Source organism: Cololabis saira, chromosome 5 (genome assembly GCF_033807715.1).
Source record: "Cololabis saira isolate AMF1-May2022 chromosome 5, fColSai1.1, whole genome shotgun sequence".
Taxonomy (NCBI): domain Eukaryota; kingdom Metazoa; phylum Chordata; class Actinopteri; order Beloniformes; family Belonidae; genus Cololabis; species Cololabis saira.
Window position 1 is genome coordinate 20,586,661 of NC_084591.1, and position 17,824 is coordinate 20,604,484.

Consider the following 17,824-nt stretch of genomic DNA (forward strand, 5'->3'; position numbering starts at 1 on the left):
CTGGATCTGAGTCAGAAAGATGTGACTCAAAGGGAGGTGAGCTTACGAAACCTCTTGAGTGTCTTTGCCTCGGCTGGTACGAGCATTACGTGACCAACATCACGCTCATTTAGTGACAAGATATAAACAGAAGCTCCGGGCTTGGATAAGCATATTTCTAATTCTGTGCATTTCTGGTTGTCTCCCTGTCTCAACCCTACTATTACCTGCTACTGACTAGAAAACTATAACCTTTAAACAAACAACTATCCACAAAAAGTGGGTTATTTCAGGGAATTTGTGTAAGCTTTAATAGTTCACAAGACCGTATGCAAGTCACTGAGTTAACACGGTGCTCTGCAGAAGAATGTTCAGTGTTGTATGTATGCTCAGATCCTTTTCTAAAATTAGTAAACAGTAATGTAATCATTAATTTGCAGCTCCAGGGTTACACTGTAGGCTGGCCATGCTCTCACTCTCTGTACCTGTTATCAGCAGCGGCAAATCTTTCAGCAGCTCTGCAGCCTCAGAGCTGGTTGCATAAACACTTCTCCGCCAGCTAATAACTCTGCAGTGTTGCTTGCTGTGACATTCCTGAACGCTGATTTCCAATCTCTTTTGTAACAGGAAAGCAATATTCACAGTAATTTTTGTGATTTATACTGTTTATGCAAGCAAATGGTTGAATACGCGCAGAAGAGGGGAGAGAAGATGAATAATTGTCTCACCTTCACACTGGCTTTCACAGAGAGACAAAGATGGACAGGAGTGGTACTTCCATGAGAGCGAGGTGGAGGAGAAGCAAACTGGCTACTTTTGCTGCAGGATGTATTTTCAATCCTCAGTTGAAGACCTTCTGTTTCTGTCAGATTAACATATTTACATAGAGATGATAGCAGTTTTATCATGATGATAAAACAGCAGGTTTAGCTTCAAATTTACAGGAACATTTCACAATAAAACCAATTAGAAGACAACATACATCAGTGCCGCTGCTGTGTGGGTCAAATAACAACAGACTTTTTTCTTTTCTTTTTTGACGAGGCTCCATGTTTTGTACACAAATATTCATAATTTCCAATCTGCTCCGTAATGCCTGCTGCTCGTGACGTAAACCCGATGCCTGACCTTTGCTGTCGCACTCCAGACACGATACAGTCACTCCATCAAATAACGCGTTGTGAGCCCCTGCCAGGATGGATGAATGCTGTGACTCTGCAGCCAAGTTAATGGCAGACTGCTGAGGCCCGACAACAAAGCAGTCTTCGATGTGATGTCAGTCAGGCAGTGAGTCACGGTGCAGCCAGTGCAACACAACGCTGCTCATCTGTTGCTCCCTTACAGTCTTAAATACACAGCACCGCGTCCTACTTTCGACAAACGCTCCACCACACTCAACTGACAAGATCTAAACCTCACTCAATTTGTATTCGACTTCTCTTATTTACATTTTTAGTCTAAGTGAAAACAAGTTAATCTCAGTAGAGGCTAAGTGAGACAAATGTAATTGTTTTTCAAAGCATGACGGGGCAACAACGGCTGTGCAAGCATACAGCAAGCAAACAACAAGACAAAACAGGAGGAGCGTCAAAGAGCTTTCATCAGCCCTCTCCAACACAAACAGCCAGTATCTGCAGTCTTATTTGAATATTTATTTGCTTTACAGAGCTTGACCTACTAACAATGACGAAATTCATTTCATGCGATTGTCTGCCTATCACAAGAAAAATATGACAACCACATTAGGTATTTCTGAACTTTTGGTTTGCTTAAATAAACGAGGGCATGTTCTCTGGGGAGTCCATACTGGCTGGTTGTTTTACAGATCCAGAACGTAACTACTACAAATCTGCTCCTCAGCTTACATGGATTTGTAGCCTTGAAACGAAGGCAAAGTGTTTCCACTTTAGAAAAGGTTACAACGTTAGCAGAGGAAGTGCATCTAGTCACATATCTACGGAAGAGTATTAGGGCCACTTAAAAAAAAAAAAAAGAATTCTGAGAAAAAAGTCAGAATTCTGACTTTAATCTCAGAATTCTGAGAAAAAAGTCAGAATTCTGACTTTAATCTCAGAATTCTGAGAAAAAAGTCAGAATTCTGGGCCACTTAAAAAAAAATAAAAAGAATTCTGAGAAAAAAGTCAGAATTCTGAGATTAAAGTCAGAATTCTGACTTTTTTCTCAGAATTCTGAGAAAAAAGTCAGAATTCTGACTTTTTTCAGAATCAAGAAAAAGTCAGAATTCTGAATTTTTTCTCAGAATTCTGAGATTAAAGTCAGAATTCTGAGATTAAAGTCAGAATTCTGAGATTAAAGTCAGAACTCTGATTTTTTTCTCAGAATTATTTTTATTTTTTTTAAGTGGCCCAGAATTCTGACTTTTTTCTCAGAATTCTGAGATTAAAGTCAGAATTCTGACTTTTTTCTCAGAATTCTTTTTTTTTTTTTTAAGTGGCCCTAATACTCTTCTGTACATATCCAATCCAGCACGTGGATTTTTTTTGTTTTGTCCATAAAAACAGTTTGTCAGATAGGAGACTTTTCTTTCCTTTTTAATTATCTCCACATCTTCTCTTCATCACATTTGGCCATTTTTTAGGGTTCAGGTAGCTCCATGGGAGGATAGTTGAGTCTCTCCGTACAGCTTTGCAGCTCCAACACACCAACACACTCACCTTTGCATCTCTGCTACTGCTCTGCTCAGACTCCTTTTGGATTCTTTTTTTTTTTAGACATATTAGGACATTTTTCTAACGTGGAAAATATCTTTTAAAAAAATTTAATAAAATAATGCTAAAACATCTTTATGTTTTCACTGTCACCATCGTTTCCTGGTTTTAAAGAATCTTGTTTTTAACAGTGGGTTATGAGTTTATAAGAATGGCAGCAGCTCTGCTGCCTTATACGCTCCCAGATTCTCAGTGGAAATGTCGCCCTGGCATCATTTCCAGCTGTAGTCAGGCCACATATAAGTGTGAAACTGTTTAAGGACATAAACTCATCAAGAAAAAGGCACCAATCAGTTGTGAAGTACATCCTGAACCATTTTCAGATAGACTTCAGTTCAAATAATCTCATCCTATTATGCGTTTCCTGTTTATAGGACAACAAACTAATACACCTTCATCAGGTTTAAACAGAATTGCAGATCTACAGTTTACCAGAAACACCGGCTGACTCCCTTTGAAAACAGTCACAATTATTATAACAACTAGATTTAACTATCTCAGCCTGTTTGCTTTGTTTCTAACTGATGTGTCTTCCTTCCAGACCCATATGAAGACCATTCAGGCTCTCTGCGTCTCATCACCATCAAGCCCATGACGGCCCAGCCAGCGTACTCTTTTGCATCACCCTCCTCACACAGCCAAGACTCTGTAGCCGTCAACGGGGAGGTAAGTCTACTCACGCACACATACACACACATATATACACATGCACACATACACACATAGTAATGCTTTCTAGCACCCAGCTGTGAGGACAAGGACAAGTGTGACAGAAAAATACAGATAAATAACATTGTGTGGCTCATGTTTGGTTAACATTCAGTGATTCAGTCGTTTCATATGATTAAATATAAATTTTAGATGCATAATATATTTATTGGTATGTTAGAAGCCCCGTTTTCACTGAGCGCTTCGGTATGGTCTGTGTTTCCATTAAACTGAACCATACTTTACCATTTTTGGGCCCCCGTTGTTTGTAGGTCCATAGAAAAATGGCACAATACGTCAAGCTACTGTCGCCACACCATACGATCTGTTGATTGGTGGATTGTATGGTGTGGCGACTTAAAGTGGAAACGCTTACCTGAATTGACTGACCCACTCTGAAGCATACTGAACTGTACCGGACTGTACCGAACCACTCAGTGGAAATGGGGATTAGTGTTTACATAATCATTAATGTTGAAGAGATTTCCACTTAAAACGTGATGAGAATAAACAGTTTTTTGTGATACTCCTCCACATCTATCCCATGTTGTCCGAGGAGAAGAGCCATGTTCCTTCTGGGACACCTCATACTTGGTCTTTAATCTAACTGTTGTAGGTACAATAAGTCCTAAAAAGCACTCGGGGACTTCCCATTGTTCCAACACGTCTATTGTAATTTGTTAGTTTACGTTAACAGAAAAGATCAACTTTGATGACAGATTTTTTGATTATCTGGAATGTAAAGCACCCCAAACAAAGCAGAAATCTCTAAAAATGTGAGATTTTATAATATAAAAATAGCTTTTAGCATGTTACTCTTCACAAAATTGGCCAAGCAAAATATGTGGACTTGAATTGAGTTGAGTTTATTGTTTGCAGGTTAACCACAATGGACTAAAGCAGAAGTCAGACATCGAACACTACAGGAACAAGCTGCGCCAGAAGGCCAGAAAGAAGGGTTACGGAGAGTTTTCTTTATCTGAGAGCCTCAACCACGGTTACAGTCACCGTGAGTCCAGGCATGGTCGCCATGACAATGGTGTCAAGGAGCCAAAGACAGCTGAAGAGAAGAGGGCTTCTTTTGCTGGATGTCATAAGAGGTGAGGAGGATCTTGAAATACTGTGTTACCTCGATTTAAATGGATGTTATAAATAAAAGATTGTCCCTTTAACCAAGAACACTACGTAAGATCTAGCAAAGTAACCTCATAATCCCCAACTAAATAAATGAACCACACAAGCCTGAGATGTGAGAGGCTCTGACTCTTATTGCTCTATATTTTTCAGCATCTATACTTCCTTCAATCTTGATTAGTCTCCCACACAACAATCCTCCCATCACCCTGTTTGACTTTAGGAAGAGCATTAATGAGGTGATACTTGGTGCCTGGTTACTTCAAACTAGGGCTGGGCGATATGGACCAAAAGTCATATCTCGATATTTTCTAGCTAAATGGCGATACTCGATATATATCGATATTTTTTCTGTGCCATAATTGGGGTTTCCCCCAAAGCATTATAGCATAGCATCTCTGTTAGCTTCATTTTATTCTGAGGCAAACCCTTAAAAAAACAGTCAGTTTTAATACAAAGCCTCGTGCCAAATGTCACACAGGTACATTTATTAACAGAGGTCTCCACAATATCAAAATGTATAAAACAAATGAAATAAAAATAAACTGCCTGCATATATAGAATAAAAATGCTTCTTGAATAAAATAAAACAAATATCCCTTTCCTGCACAACAATTAAATTAAAATACACTGTACAATAACAGGCAGACTTTTCAACTGAGGTTGATAGTTGTGCAAATAACAAAACATTTGTGCAAATCTCAAATAAAACATTCAAGTCAATTTGTCTTAAAAAAAAAAAAAAAAAAAAAAAAAATAATTTAAATCGATATAAACGATATTTTCTCGTACCATATCGCGTTTGGAAATATATCAATATATATTAAAATCTCGATATATCGCCCAGCCCTACTTCAAACCTGCTAATTGTTATTATTTTGAACGATCTATTGTCCCAACTAGTTCAGCCTTCATTTAATCAGATCTGCCAGAAGCTATTCCTGTCAATAGGAATGGCTTTTATCTGACGACTCTATGCCACACAGAATGTGTAAGAAAAATAATCAACTCAGTTCTTATGACTTGACTTCACAGCCAGTTCACCCCAAGATCAAACTGTGAAATGAGAAACAGAGGGGAACAAGGAGATAAAGCAACACATCAGACTCTATAGGCCAAAGTTTAATATACCTGTTAAATGCCAATTCATAACAAAAGTCCAGTTAAATATGGTCCAATTCAGCCCAATTATTTTCCAGTACAGTCCTGTTTGTTATAATCCCCATACAGTTTTAATCTAGCCGTTAACGGTAGCCCAGAGGGAAACTAGTGACATCAAAATAATTTCCTATTTTCATCCTCTGAAAAGACTCATAAGGGATAGTTTGGACAGGTGAAGGTAATTTCAACTGTATGCATACAAAAAGTGTAGAAAGAAGACGGCTTGTACAGGAATGTCCTTCTGTTCTCCTTCCTTTCACATCTGTTGATAATTGAGTTCTACAAACTTATGAAAATGTAGCAGCGAACAGAAAGGACATTCCTGTACAAACGGACCACAAATACAGTTTTTGTGTCCTTTCTGATAAATCTTTGACAGCAACATTTAAATGGTGTTTTTACACCAAGAATCAGAAATGTTCTGTCAATCTGTAGTTGTACAGCACAGTTGCTAAGCAACGTGTAAGAGGCAAGTGAGGTGTGGGTTTTGGTCGATGCATTAATATTTCACAGGGCATATAGATAAGTGCCTGTTCTATCACTAGATTGTTTAACACATTCAGCCGGGAGACCGGCCATGAATCCTTTGGCATCTTATAATCAAACAAAGGAAATACTACTACCATTAATAATGATAATAATAATAAATTGTATTTATAGATGCCTTTCAGAGCACTCAAGTGCACCTCACAGAAAAGATCACAAATAAAAAACCAACAAGCATTTATCACCCATGGAAATATTACCCGTCATGCATGTCCTTCCCTTAAAAGCCAGATGTTCTTTTTTTTTTCAATTTATTTTATTTTATGAAGCTACATCAATTGGCAAAGGAATACTTTGCAATAGAAGCTGGAGGTTTATGCTCTGAAATGTTTATGTTCCTACTTTCTTTAGAGACTGTGAAATAAAAGCTTTAATTTTTCCCCCCCACAAAATCTTTTCACAAACATAATATGACTCTATGCAGCATGCTGTAAAACACATGGAGAATTATCATTTGTGAAAGAAACAAAGGTGAAAAGTCAGTGAGCTGGTCATGTCTCAGTTTTTTTCAGTTTCAGAGGCAAAATATATGTGATTTTTCTAAATAATGTTTTTCTTAAAAATAATGCTAAAGTGTTTTCTTTCATAAATGTTGTTAATTTATTTTTCTATATTTGTAACAAATCGTAGACAAAGGCACATGACACATGCATAAAAGAAATAAAATTAAAAAAATCCAAGGTTGCGATACTCAATGACAAAAGAGAAATATTCAATAACTGACCAAACAAACAAACTACGACCACGGCAGAGGGAAATGACAACAAAAGCAAGCATCATCCAACACTTCCCATCATTACCAAAGTCTTGTCTTTTCTTTGAATATAATTTCAAAAAAACGTCCAAGGAGCTGTCCACATGTTTCCTTCAGTTGACTAATCTTGCACAATCTCAAAATACGACAATTTAGCCTCAAAATAATGCTGGCAGTCGTGATTAACCCAGCTAACACCAACAACAGCCTTTGGTGTTTGGGATCGGTCTCAGCAATCAGTTTGGACTCAGATATAGTTGTGTTGTTTGTTAAAAACAAACAACAACGTTTTTTTGTGTTTAGTTCAGAAGATAAGAACCATAGGAGGAAATTTGATTTTAAACATCCGTTTGCACGCACCACTTTAAAACAAATGTGTATTTCAGTATGTGGGGTAAAATTATGGAACTCCTTAACAACTGATTTAAAGGATTGTAAAAATATTCACCAGTTCAAGAAATTGTATAAAGACCACACAATTAGACAATATGAATTTAACGGGTAAAATATATTTTGTTGTTTTTGTTTTTATATTGTTGGTGAGTTAGTGTATGTTTTTTTTTATTTTTTTGTTTTGTTTTTTCATTATTTCTTTTTTTTTGGTATTATATAAGTAGTGATTGTTGAACAGACGGACAGACCATCTTCATATGAATTGTTTTATTTTTTTTGAGAAAGGGGCTTGGTATATAAGGCTTTCTTCTTCTTGCCCCTTTTCCATCATGGAATGGAACACAGTATTTCCATGATATGGAATAAATAAAAATGAAATGAAATGAAATGAAAAACACATAGCTCAAATATGTTTGGCTTCTTAATTGCCTTATTTTATTTTGTATATTATAAGTATGACAAAAGTAAGAGATAAGCAGCAGTTCTTGAAAATACAAGGATTTATTATGTATATGCTTATTTTCTTTAAAGCCTATTGGGAAATTAGTCAATATTTACCAAGGCATCATCAGCTGTAACTATGACACTGAGCTGGATGGAGGTCAGGATGCAGAATAGTCATCCTTCAATAAAACGACTGCTGGCTACATCCCCACTTTCACTAGTCTGCATGAGAAACTGCTTTGTGTGCTCCTCAGTTGTAAGTCACTTTGGATAAAAGCACCTGCTAAATGAAGGCAGTGCAGTAAGTCACGAGTTCACTTTCCGGCCAGCAGGTATTCCCACCGGGAGCCCACCTACTGGAGCCGGCAGTCTCTGAGCAGCCCCAGCCCGGTGGAGACGGAGATGGACCTGCTGGTGCTCAGGGAGAGATCCAGGAGGGGCATCCGCAACAACGGCTATGATGTAAGTACTGTAGCTGGAGCGCTCATTAACCCTCTGAAAAGGGCGAAGCACTAATAATAAGGTCATTAAGACACAGAGTAACAGTGCAGATGCAGGAAAAGGGCAAGGAAATATAATATGTTTTTTGATTGGGTGTAACAGCTCCATAATCCAGCCGTTTAAGCCAAGACTTAATACTTACTAAAGATCTGTGAGTTCAAGATATGAAGGATTCGCCTTGGTATAGATTAACAAAAATACCCAGCGGCAAGAACATGCAAAACTTTGAAGTCAAATTCCATTGCAAGCTGGAATATAACAGCTCAGGTCCAACCTCTGACCCACTGAGTCATACGCAGCTGTGGTGAAATAGGTCACTTAAAGTAAAGCTAAAGCCACTTAGCGGCTCTAATGAAATAATACTCTGAAAGAATTCATGAATCTAATCTTTAATTTCCTCCCGCTACTCTCACTCTGATGATTTTAGCTCAGATCTTGAAGGTTACCCTTTGAGGAAATTCATAAGCTAGTCTAAACAGAGATAAAGAAATGCAAATGGGAAAGAAGGAAGCGATAAATAAAGAGCAAGAAGAGTGATCCGTCATTGTATTAAGAATAAAAGGGATAAAAGATGGCTAGAAAGGGAGGTGAAATAACAGGGACGGGTACCGTAGTGGGTGTGAGTGAAATCTCTTCATGCTGCATCCCTTATGCACCCTGGTAGCGGCAGCGGCCGCTCCACTCCGCTGAATGTCAATGACTCTGCATATGATTATAGCCTGAACAGGGATTCAGATGGGCGTCCTGATAGCAGCAACATCCCTGGCTGCACCAAACGGTCTCAAGCAGGTTAGGGAGAACCTGATCTGCCTGTACGTGACCGTGATTGTTTGTGTAATACAGATATTACAGCCGTCTCACCTCATCACTTTAGCTTTTCACGCACCACAGTCATGCACATGAGAAAAAAGAAAGGATGTAGGATTACAGCTTTTGGAGCCACAGGTAGCTTCTGGCGTGTTCTTTCACTAGGTGTGTGGAAAGTGATTTAATGCCACTGTTCATTAACTTTCAAATGAAATTCTAATCATATTGTGTGATCTTATTATTCAGTTCTGTTACCTGAATTAATGAACCTAGAGAAAACTAATCGAAAACTGACAAAGTGAAATATTGAGGTTGAAAAATGCAGATTATGCCCTCTTACGTCTTGTTTTCACATGCGTCTACTCACCAGCCTCTCCATTAGCGACACGTATCTAGTCAATCATTCTGCAGCAGCGCGATGTATTTGCAGATGCAGGAATGGTCAAGAAGACCTCCTGAAGAAAGGTGACTTCAGGGGCTTTTGATATGGCATGGATGCTGGTGCCACATGCACTGGTCTGAGTCTACTGGGTTCTACTGGGGCTTTCAAGCTCATCTGTTGGTGGCTACTTCCAGCAGGATAATCTGCCATGTAGCAATGTTCAAACGAGCTCAGACTGGTCACGATTATTGTTATGAATCTTTATTTCGGCTTGTACACACTTTTTTGCAGAACAAGATGAAAAGGTAAAAAAAAAAAAATCAGCATCATGATCAGCATAAATATGAGATATTAACTTTACTCCGTGGAAACAAACAATACATAAAGAAGACAAAAATAATTAAGACAAAATATAAAATTGACGTTTCACATTCTATGTTTTAGATAGTATACTTTATAATTATAGTGTTTTATATTTATTTACAGTATTTTCTTTAAACATTTCCTTAAACTTAAAGATAGAACTACACATTTTTAGGTTGTTATTACAACTATTCCAAATTTCTCTAGCCTTAATTGATGTACATCTCTTTTTAATATTAGTTCTTGCTGTCGTCATCTCAAACATGAGTTTCCCCCTCAGGGGGATTAGGTCACAGAACTCAGATGGTTTCCACAGTCACTACATATCAGTCCAATGGAGTTTCTGTGAATGTGGTGGAACAGGATGCTCAACGGTGTGCAGTCGACAAATCTGCCAATAGGTCAGTGTGGAGGAATAATTCTGAGGAATGGTTCCACCCCCTCATGGGATCTATACCAAGAAGCATTAATACAAGACAAAAGAGGATTTAACCAGGTACTAGAAAGGTTTACATAGTAACGTGTCTGTCTTCTGTATATGTATATACGGATTGCAACCTTTTAGTGTTTATTCTGAGGGGATCTGAAACTGTAAGAGAGACGTTTTGTTTGTTTTTTTTAACTTCCTGTTTGGTGGAATTTGTGCATCTACTAAGACAAAATGATCAGTAATGCCGGGTCACAAATAAGTGACTAGGTTGGCCTGCCGGGTGTGTGGACCGATCCAGTCAGATTTAGTGACAAAAGACTTAGATTTGTGGAAATTAAGTTCAATTCAATTTTAATTTCTAGAGCGTCTATTACAACAGAAGTTGTCTCTAGGATCTTTCCAGAGACCCAGAACATAAACCCCCGAGCAATTATTACATAAACAATGGCAGGTAAAAACTCCCATAGTGGGAGAAAAACCTTAAGCCAAACAGTGGGAAGGAAAAACTCCCCTTTAGGAGGGAAGAAACCTGGCCAGGAAATGTAGGTTTGTGTCACACACAGCTGGCAAATTTGGAAGGTTTTTATTCAATAGTCTTTGTCCCGTCACTCAAGCCAGCATCTATGTATCCGTCGTGGATGTCTCCTGTGCAGTAATGATTTAGAAGAATTAATACGTAAAACATGTGGAAAATAAGATTATGGAGAAAAAATAAAAAATAAAAAAAAAATTATAATATCTATATATATATATATATATATATATATATATATATATATATATATATATATATATATATATATATATATATATATTACACATTGATGTGTTTACTGTGTCAGACGTTCGGAGTCTGGTCACTGTGACTCTTGTCAAAGCAAGAAATAATTGTTATTGATTTTTTTTTTTTTTTTAGATAAGAAAATAAAAATGAAAAAAAAAACGATTACACTGGTATAACGGGTGAGAAAGTAAATCCTTGTATACATGGCAATTGCAATGTCCATGAATCAAATCTATTATCTGTCGGATTTTCTTCTTAACTCACTTTGCCACTATGATCCTCACCAGCTCAAGATGTTCACAAACCTCCATCAAGTATTTATGTTTCCAAAGTGTCCCAGTTTCTGTCACAGCACTCCCTGTAGCTCATCAAAACCAGTCTTTGAAGTGCTGTACCAGGATATCCAGGACACAAGTGCACAAGCAAACACAGCGTTGGCTGTGTGACTTATTTGTGTGCTTTTTCCCATTTTCAGAGGTCCAAATGTAAATGGAGGAAACACGTTGCCAACCACACTGTCAGATACATTTTGATCAGGACAGGAAACATGAGAACCGATTAGGTGATATATGAAAGAAAAACTGCTTATTTTATAAACGGTAATATCTCCACTTGAGTAATATTAGTTTGAAAGCAGAATTCAACTATTTTTGCTCACTATTGGATTATCTTGTGTATTATTTTTGTTTCATGTTTGCATGAATCTTCCTTTAAAGGGTGGGAAATGAAGTTGCTGAATACAAATAGTTGTAAGAGAAGTTATACAAATATTATGTAGATATAAATACTAATGTCCCTTTTGTAGTGAGTGAGTCCCATGCTGCCAGCTGAGCGTATGCGCTTCCTCCACAGGGCGAGCCGGAACCGTTTGAGGAGACCAACGTTGATCGTCTGATGAGCTCCCTGGGTTACGGAGGTGGATCCACCGGAACTGGGAACAGCAGCTTAGGGGTGAAAGCTCACCGCGGCTCAGACTCCTCCACACTCAGCTCGCAGCCATCCATTAACGAGGTCCGCACGCAGATGCACATGTTGCTTGGCAACGCTTTCAGCCTGGCGCCTCCGGACCATGACCCCCCTTCCCCTCCAACCAAGTAAATTTATACTTCTCACTGATGTTTCATCTCTCAGCACATCTGCATCAGTTACCATATTCTTCAGGGGGGGAGGGATAAAGATCTTCTGTTGCATAGTTTGCTTTTAGTTTCTGGGAGCGTACATCCCACTCCTACATCTGTTTAACAAAAAGCAGAATACATTTACGGTTTCAACATTTTTGCTCAGTTTTGCACAGAAGAGATGTGTTTAGTGTTTAGTTTTTCCTGTCGTTTCAGACAGGAAACCAAAATTTTATGGTTCAAAGTATAATCAAAAAGAAAAAACATATCTGGGACATACCAGGCTTTTTAAATCATTTAAAATAATCGCCACAAAAAAATTCACATGAACACATGGCATTTTATATTTAACAAAAACTAATCCAAAATGCAAAAGATGTATAAACTATCAACACCACTTTCAACAACAGCTTGGAGATCTGCTTTTATCAGAAGTAGCCTAAAAGAGAAGAAGAAACTTACAAGAAACGTGTTAAGGAACGCGTAACTTATGGCTTGCTTACGCGGATCGTATGGGCCGTACGCCGTCCTACCATGACATTCCACAACCTGGCCGTGTACAGCGTATGCCAGCATCCTTCATCAGGCTCTTGACTGATGCAACATCTGCCCATAACGTATTCAACGTATGCCAGCCTATTCTCTAAATTGTTCATATGTCGGAAACCGCTGGCTGAAATTGATACGGAGTGACAGAGCCTTCAGGCTGGAACTTTGGCCCACTCTCTATAGAGTTGTCCACTGAGGTTTGCAGATATTTGTTCTTGCACACTCTTCAGGCCCCCACCACAGCATTTCAATCAAGCTGAAGTCTAAACTTTGACTGAGCCGTTGCAACCCCTCCATTCTTTTCTTCTTCAGTCATTATGTTTTAGAGTTGCCGGCGTGTTTGTGGTCAATGTTCTGCTGCATGACCCAGTTTCAGCCAAGCCTTAGCTGTCAAACAGATGGCGTCACATTTGACTGTAGGATACTTGGGTAAACAGAAGAGCTCATGGTTCACTCGGCAACTGGACGTTATCCAGGTCCTTTGGCTCCTAAAAAATACCAACTCATCACTTTTGAACCGTTATACCGTTTCTATTCGGTGTTTTACCAAAATGTGCTGCTCTAGCATTTCTTGAAACTTTACTTTTGTTTAACCTTGATGGGAACTGTCTTACAACTCCTCCCAGACCGATTGCTGGCAACAACTGTTTCACATCATTGCTGATGTTATTTCTCATCGGCATTTTGTTAACACATGTTCTGACCAACAAACTGAAGATTTCTACTTTGATCTACGTCTTCTCTCTTAATTCCTATACAAGCATGAAGGGTGTACTTAATTTTTCACCCACTGCTCTGCAGTCTGGTATTGCTTTTGTACACAGATTAAAAAAAAGGTATATCCTGTTCAGTGTTTTTATCTCACAACTGTACGTGTTGACTCATCATTTGATATATAAATATATATGTACATAGTGTAAATATATTCTTCTTTTTTAATGAGCATTTTCTTTTGCGAACAGCCACCACCATCACCACCACCACGCACACAGCGTCTACAACCCGTCCCACACCAGCCACTACAGCGACGGCGTGACCAGCGCCCCGGGGACCATGAACCACCCGTGTGGCCGGCAGAGGAGCACGGGCTACGAGGACATGCACCAGTGTAGCCTGCCCAAACCGGTAAAGTGCAACTGGAGAGAATGCTATCAACGTAGCCTCACTGTCTCTCTACTGTTTTTACATCTGCTCCTAAAGGGGAGTTTTTCCTTCCCACTGTTTGACTGCATTTTGTTTTGGTAAAAACATTTACAACAGTTTCTACACAGAAAAAATGAACTAGTCTGCATTTGATTAAATATAACAGTCTGCACTACAGTGCAAAATGCTAAGAAAAATGTAAAAAAAAAAAACAACAACTGCACAATGTAAGTCATACGTCAGGTTTCTATTGTCATCAGTTCTTCGTCACGCAGTCAACCGCTCACTAAAAATACAGCAGGAGGATGCCTCCGAGCTCACACTAGTTTCTGTAGATTAAACGGGCTTTTCTCTGCACGCAGAACATGAGAGATCGTTTCATACTTCACACTTGCACATGCACATCAAAGAGAGCACACACACACACAAATACACACACACACACACACACACACACACACAAAACACTTTTCATGCATGATGACTTTGAGAGTAGGAGTGCGAGTCTCTTCTCTGAGTTAATTAAATACGTACTGCAGAATCACAAACAGCGGGATCCATATTAGCTTCTTAGCTAATTATGGACCAGCTTTGCAGTCTATTCATGATGTCAAGAGAGACATGACCGGTCAGTCTCTGTACGTCCCCGAACATCAAACAGGTGAGCTGTTAAACAATCAGTTTGCCATTTAGCTGGCAATAATCTGAGCTCCCTTGCCGCCTCTAGAACAGAACAATCAAGGCATGTGTGCTATTACCAAATCATTTATCACTGTTTGTATTTTAAGCCTTGCAATATTTGCTGTATTTACATGTACATGAAAGCTTCCTATAGTTTCATATATCATGTTATTACGACTTCTCTAATTGATAAAATAACCACCAAGGTATGGGGATGGGTAGCCTGCTAGTAATAACGTTATTACACGAGTGGCTGTGGTAATCAGAAATAATTATGTTTGTGTCAGATATTTGTCTAAAAACAAACATTATTAATTATTAATGAGAATCAGATTTACTCGCTGATATGTCCACAAACACTTTCCTGTCCCTGCTGGTGTCAGCCTGCTCCCAGACTACATACACAAGTAAATGATACAGACCATATTCAACACACAAGCACATCATTGTTCGCAGGTATTATAAGATATTGCAGTGTTTGAATAAATTAGACCAGTATTATGTAAATAATACTGAGGTTGATAGAGTTCAATGATAAGAGCAAAACTGCAGCGCGAGGATGTGCATCATATATGGAAACGTGATCTGACAAGAGCATGACTGTGCATAATGTATGTGAACATATGCCTCGTCATATTTATTAAATTTCTATTTATAAGGCATTAAAAAAAGAGTCTGGTCCCGTGTCTCGTAGTTTCTTGTGAGCAGACTGTGATAAAGCAGACCAGACGGGAGGAGATGGACACGACCGTAATAATAATAGTCATGGATTTTTATCGCTCATAAGAGTTCAAATTATTCATCCACTCCTCATCCATACTTGGTGATGGTAAACTACGTGAGTAGCCACAGCTGCAGACTGTCTGGGACAGACATCAGCTAATATGCCCATAACGGCCTCTCCGACCATCGCCGGAACATTCATGCGTGTTCACACACCAGCGATGCCTCACTGGAAGCAATGGGGGGGGGGGCGAACCGCCAATCCTTCCATCATTGGACGACCCGCTCCACCACCTGAGCCCCTGCTGCAGGTCGGGCGCCTGTAGTGGAAATATTCTGTCATTCCCCCACATAAATAAAACATATTGCCAATCTTCTCAATCTTTTCGTTCATTCATATTATGAGAAGAAGCTATTCTTTGCTTAACGTCTAGGAGATAGACTACCTCTCCATCCACACCTTGGATGGAGGCCACTTGGACCGCCCTTAATATGGAAAATACTTTTTTTGTTTTTCTTCTTTTTCTTCTTGGATCTAATAAGTGAAATTTGCACGGGTGGAGCAGTTGTTACAGTAGGTGCTCCACGTAGAACCAGTGTAGATGCCACATTAGTGACGTAAAGCACGGCAGGTCTCGTTGTAGCTCTGCTTTGAGAACTTTCTCTGGTTTTGATGCAGGTAGAACTACTTTTGCTTGATTATGGCAAAGTCTGGGGCACATGATATCCAGAAGGTTCAGCATTTTCTCTTTTGGAGCTTTTTGGCTCAAAGAAAATGTTAGAAGAAACATCATGGCAGAGTTGGTTTTCTCCATTTTTAAATAGATAATTTGAGTAATTTATCCACATAGGACACAATATGAAAGATGTGGTCAATGTTTGAGGGGCACAGTTGGTTTGGAGCTTCTGTAACACTTCTCTTGTTGCCATCGGTATATGTGTGTCGTCAGAGGTGGGTAGTAACGAGTTACATTTACTCCGTTACATTTACTTGAGTAAATTTTGGGAAATTTTGTACTTTTAGGAGTAGTTTTGAATCACTATACTTTTTACTTTTACTTGAGTAGATTTGTGAAGGAGAAACTGTAACTCTTACTCCGCTACATTAGGCCACGTTGAGCTTGTTACTTTTCTTTTATCCCTTTTATCCACGTACACGTCAATCTCATGACATCACTGGGTGATTCTTTGGGAAAAATGTTTGTTTTTGCGTGTTTTGTCACATTTACACAGACTCAAACACACACAGAGTTTCTATGAGTTCATGTTTGTTCTAGTTCTGCCTGGTTAAAAAAGAAAAGTACAAAGGCTGGAAATTTTGTGCTACTTGTGCTTAATTTATTTTTTTATTCTGTTATTTTATCATTTATTAAAGTACTTGAATTTACTTTAAGCTTATTTTAATTTAAGCTATTTTTTATTTTTTATGAATTTTAATACATTTTATTATTTTATTGATTTAATTTGCCTGAAGATGATTATTTTGTACTTTTGTCTGTTTGAATGGTTGTGTTAAAAAAATAGGATGTTACTCAATAGTTACTCAGTACTTGAGTAGTTTTTTCACCGAGTACTTTTTTACTTTTACTTAAGTCATTATTTGGATGACTACTTTTTACTTTTACTTGAGTCATATTATTCTGAAGTAACAGTACTTTTACTTGAGTACAATTTTTGGGTACTTTACCCAGCTCTGTGTGTCATCAGCTGAAGAGCAAGAGAGGAGCTTTAAAAAGATTAATGAGACTGATGACTGAACTGCCACCAGCTGATGAATTAGCCATATGCAGCTTAAATTTCTGTGTGTGTTAGATTTACGGTTGTACTCTAATCTGGTCTTCGGATGTATTATCTACTGAGCAGTCTTGGAAGTGAGAGACCAGATGCTCAACGAAACTTTAACTCTATATTTATGACCTCTCCAGGGTTTCCGGTTCACCCAGCTTCCAGATATGGGCATCGGTTCTCCCCCGCCACTGATCCCCTCCAGACCTGGACCGCCACTTGGGACTTCACTACAACGGTAACACAAATACCCCACGTGAACGCAGACAAATCCATCCGCTTAACTTATTATTTATTTGATTTATTCTTTATTTCATTCATTAAAAGAAAAACAAAACAGTTCAATATAATTACAACAAATCTCTTTCCTTGAATGAAAGAAGAATGAGCTTATTTTATCTGTCCCTTTTTCCTAAGAAATCAAATTTCAATTAATGTAATAATAAAAAAAAAATTACGCAAAAAAAAAAAACACTTTCCAATAAACGTAATAAAATTTTTTTTAAATGAAACCAAAACTACACAAAATAGCTGTCGTCAAACACAGATAGTCGTATTCTTTTTTGATTCAAAGAAAAAAATATGAACAATAGTGCGGAAAAGAGAGAGAGAAAAAAAAGAAGACCCACCCAACTTAACAATTATCATGATATTTCTTCATCAAACTGGCTTTTATTATTCTTTTAAATGTAATGTTTGATTTGCATTCT

General features: G+C 38.3%; 1 protein-coding gene across 5 annotated transcripts in view; it reads left to right on the forward strand.

Moving 5' to 3' along the window:
- Nucleotides 1–17,824, forward strand: part of kiaa1549la (KIAA1549-like a) — a 132,140-nt gene that overhangs the window by 104,039 nt on the left and 10,277 nt on the right. For 3 of the 5 annotated variants that reach the window (XM_061721164.1, XM_061721167.1, XM_061721169.1), the window contains 6 exons: nucleotides 3,250–3,374; nucleotides 4,296–4,516; nucleotides 8,178–8,310; nucleotides 11,968–12,209; nucleotides 13,745–13,907; nucleotides 17,255–17,352. In XM_061721164.1, the coding sequence (XP_061577148.1) occupies nucleotides 3,250–3,374; nucleotides 4,296–4,516; nucleotides 8,178–8,310; nucleotides 11,968–12,209; nucleotides 13,745–13,907; nucleotides 17,255–17,352 (982 nt within the window). The remainder of the gene's footprint in view (nucleotides 1–3,249; nucleotides 3,375–4,295; nucleotides 4,517–8,177; nucleotides 8,311–11,967; nucleotides 12,210–13,744; nucleotides 13,908–17,254; nucleotides 17,353–17,824) is intronic. The other 2 variants (XM_061721166.1, XM_061721168.1) reach the window with 1 other exon arrangement.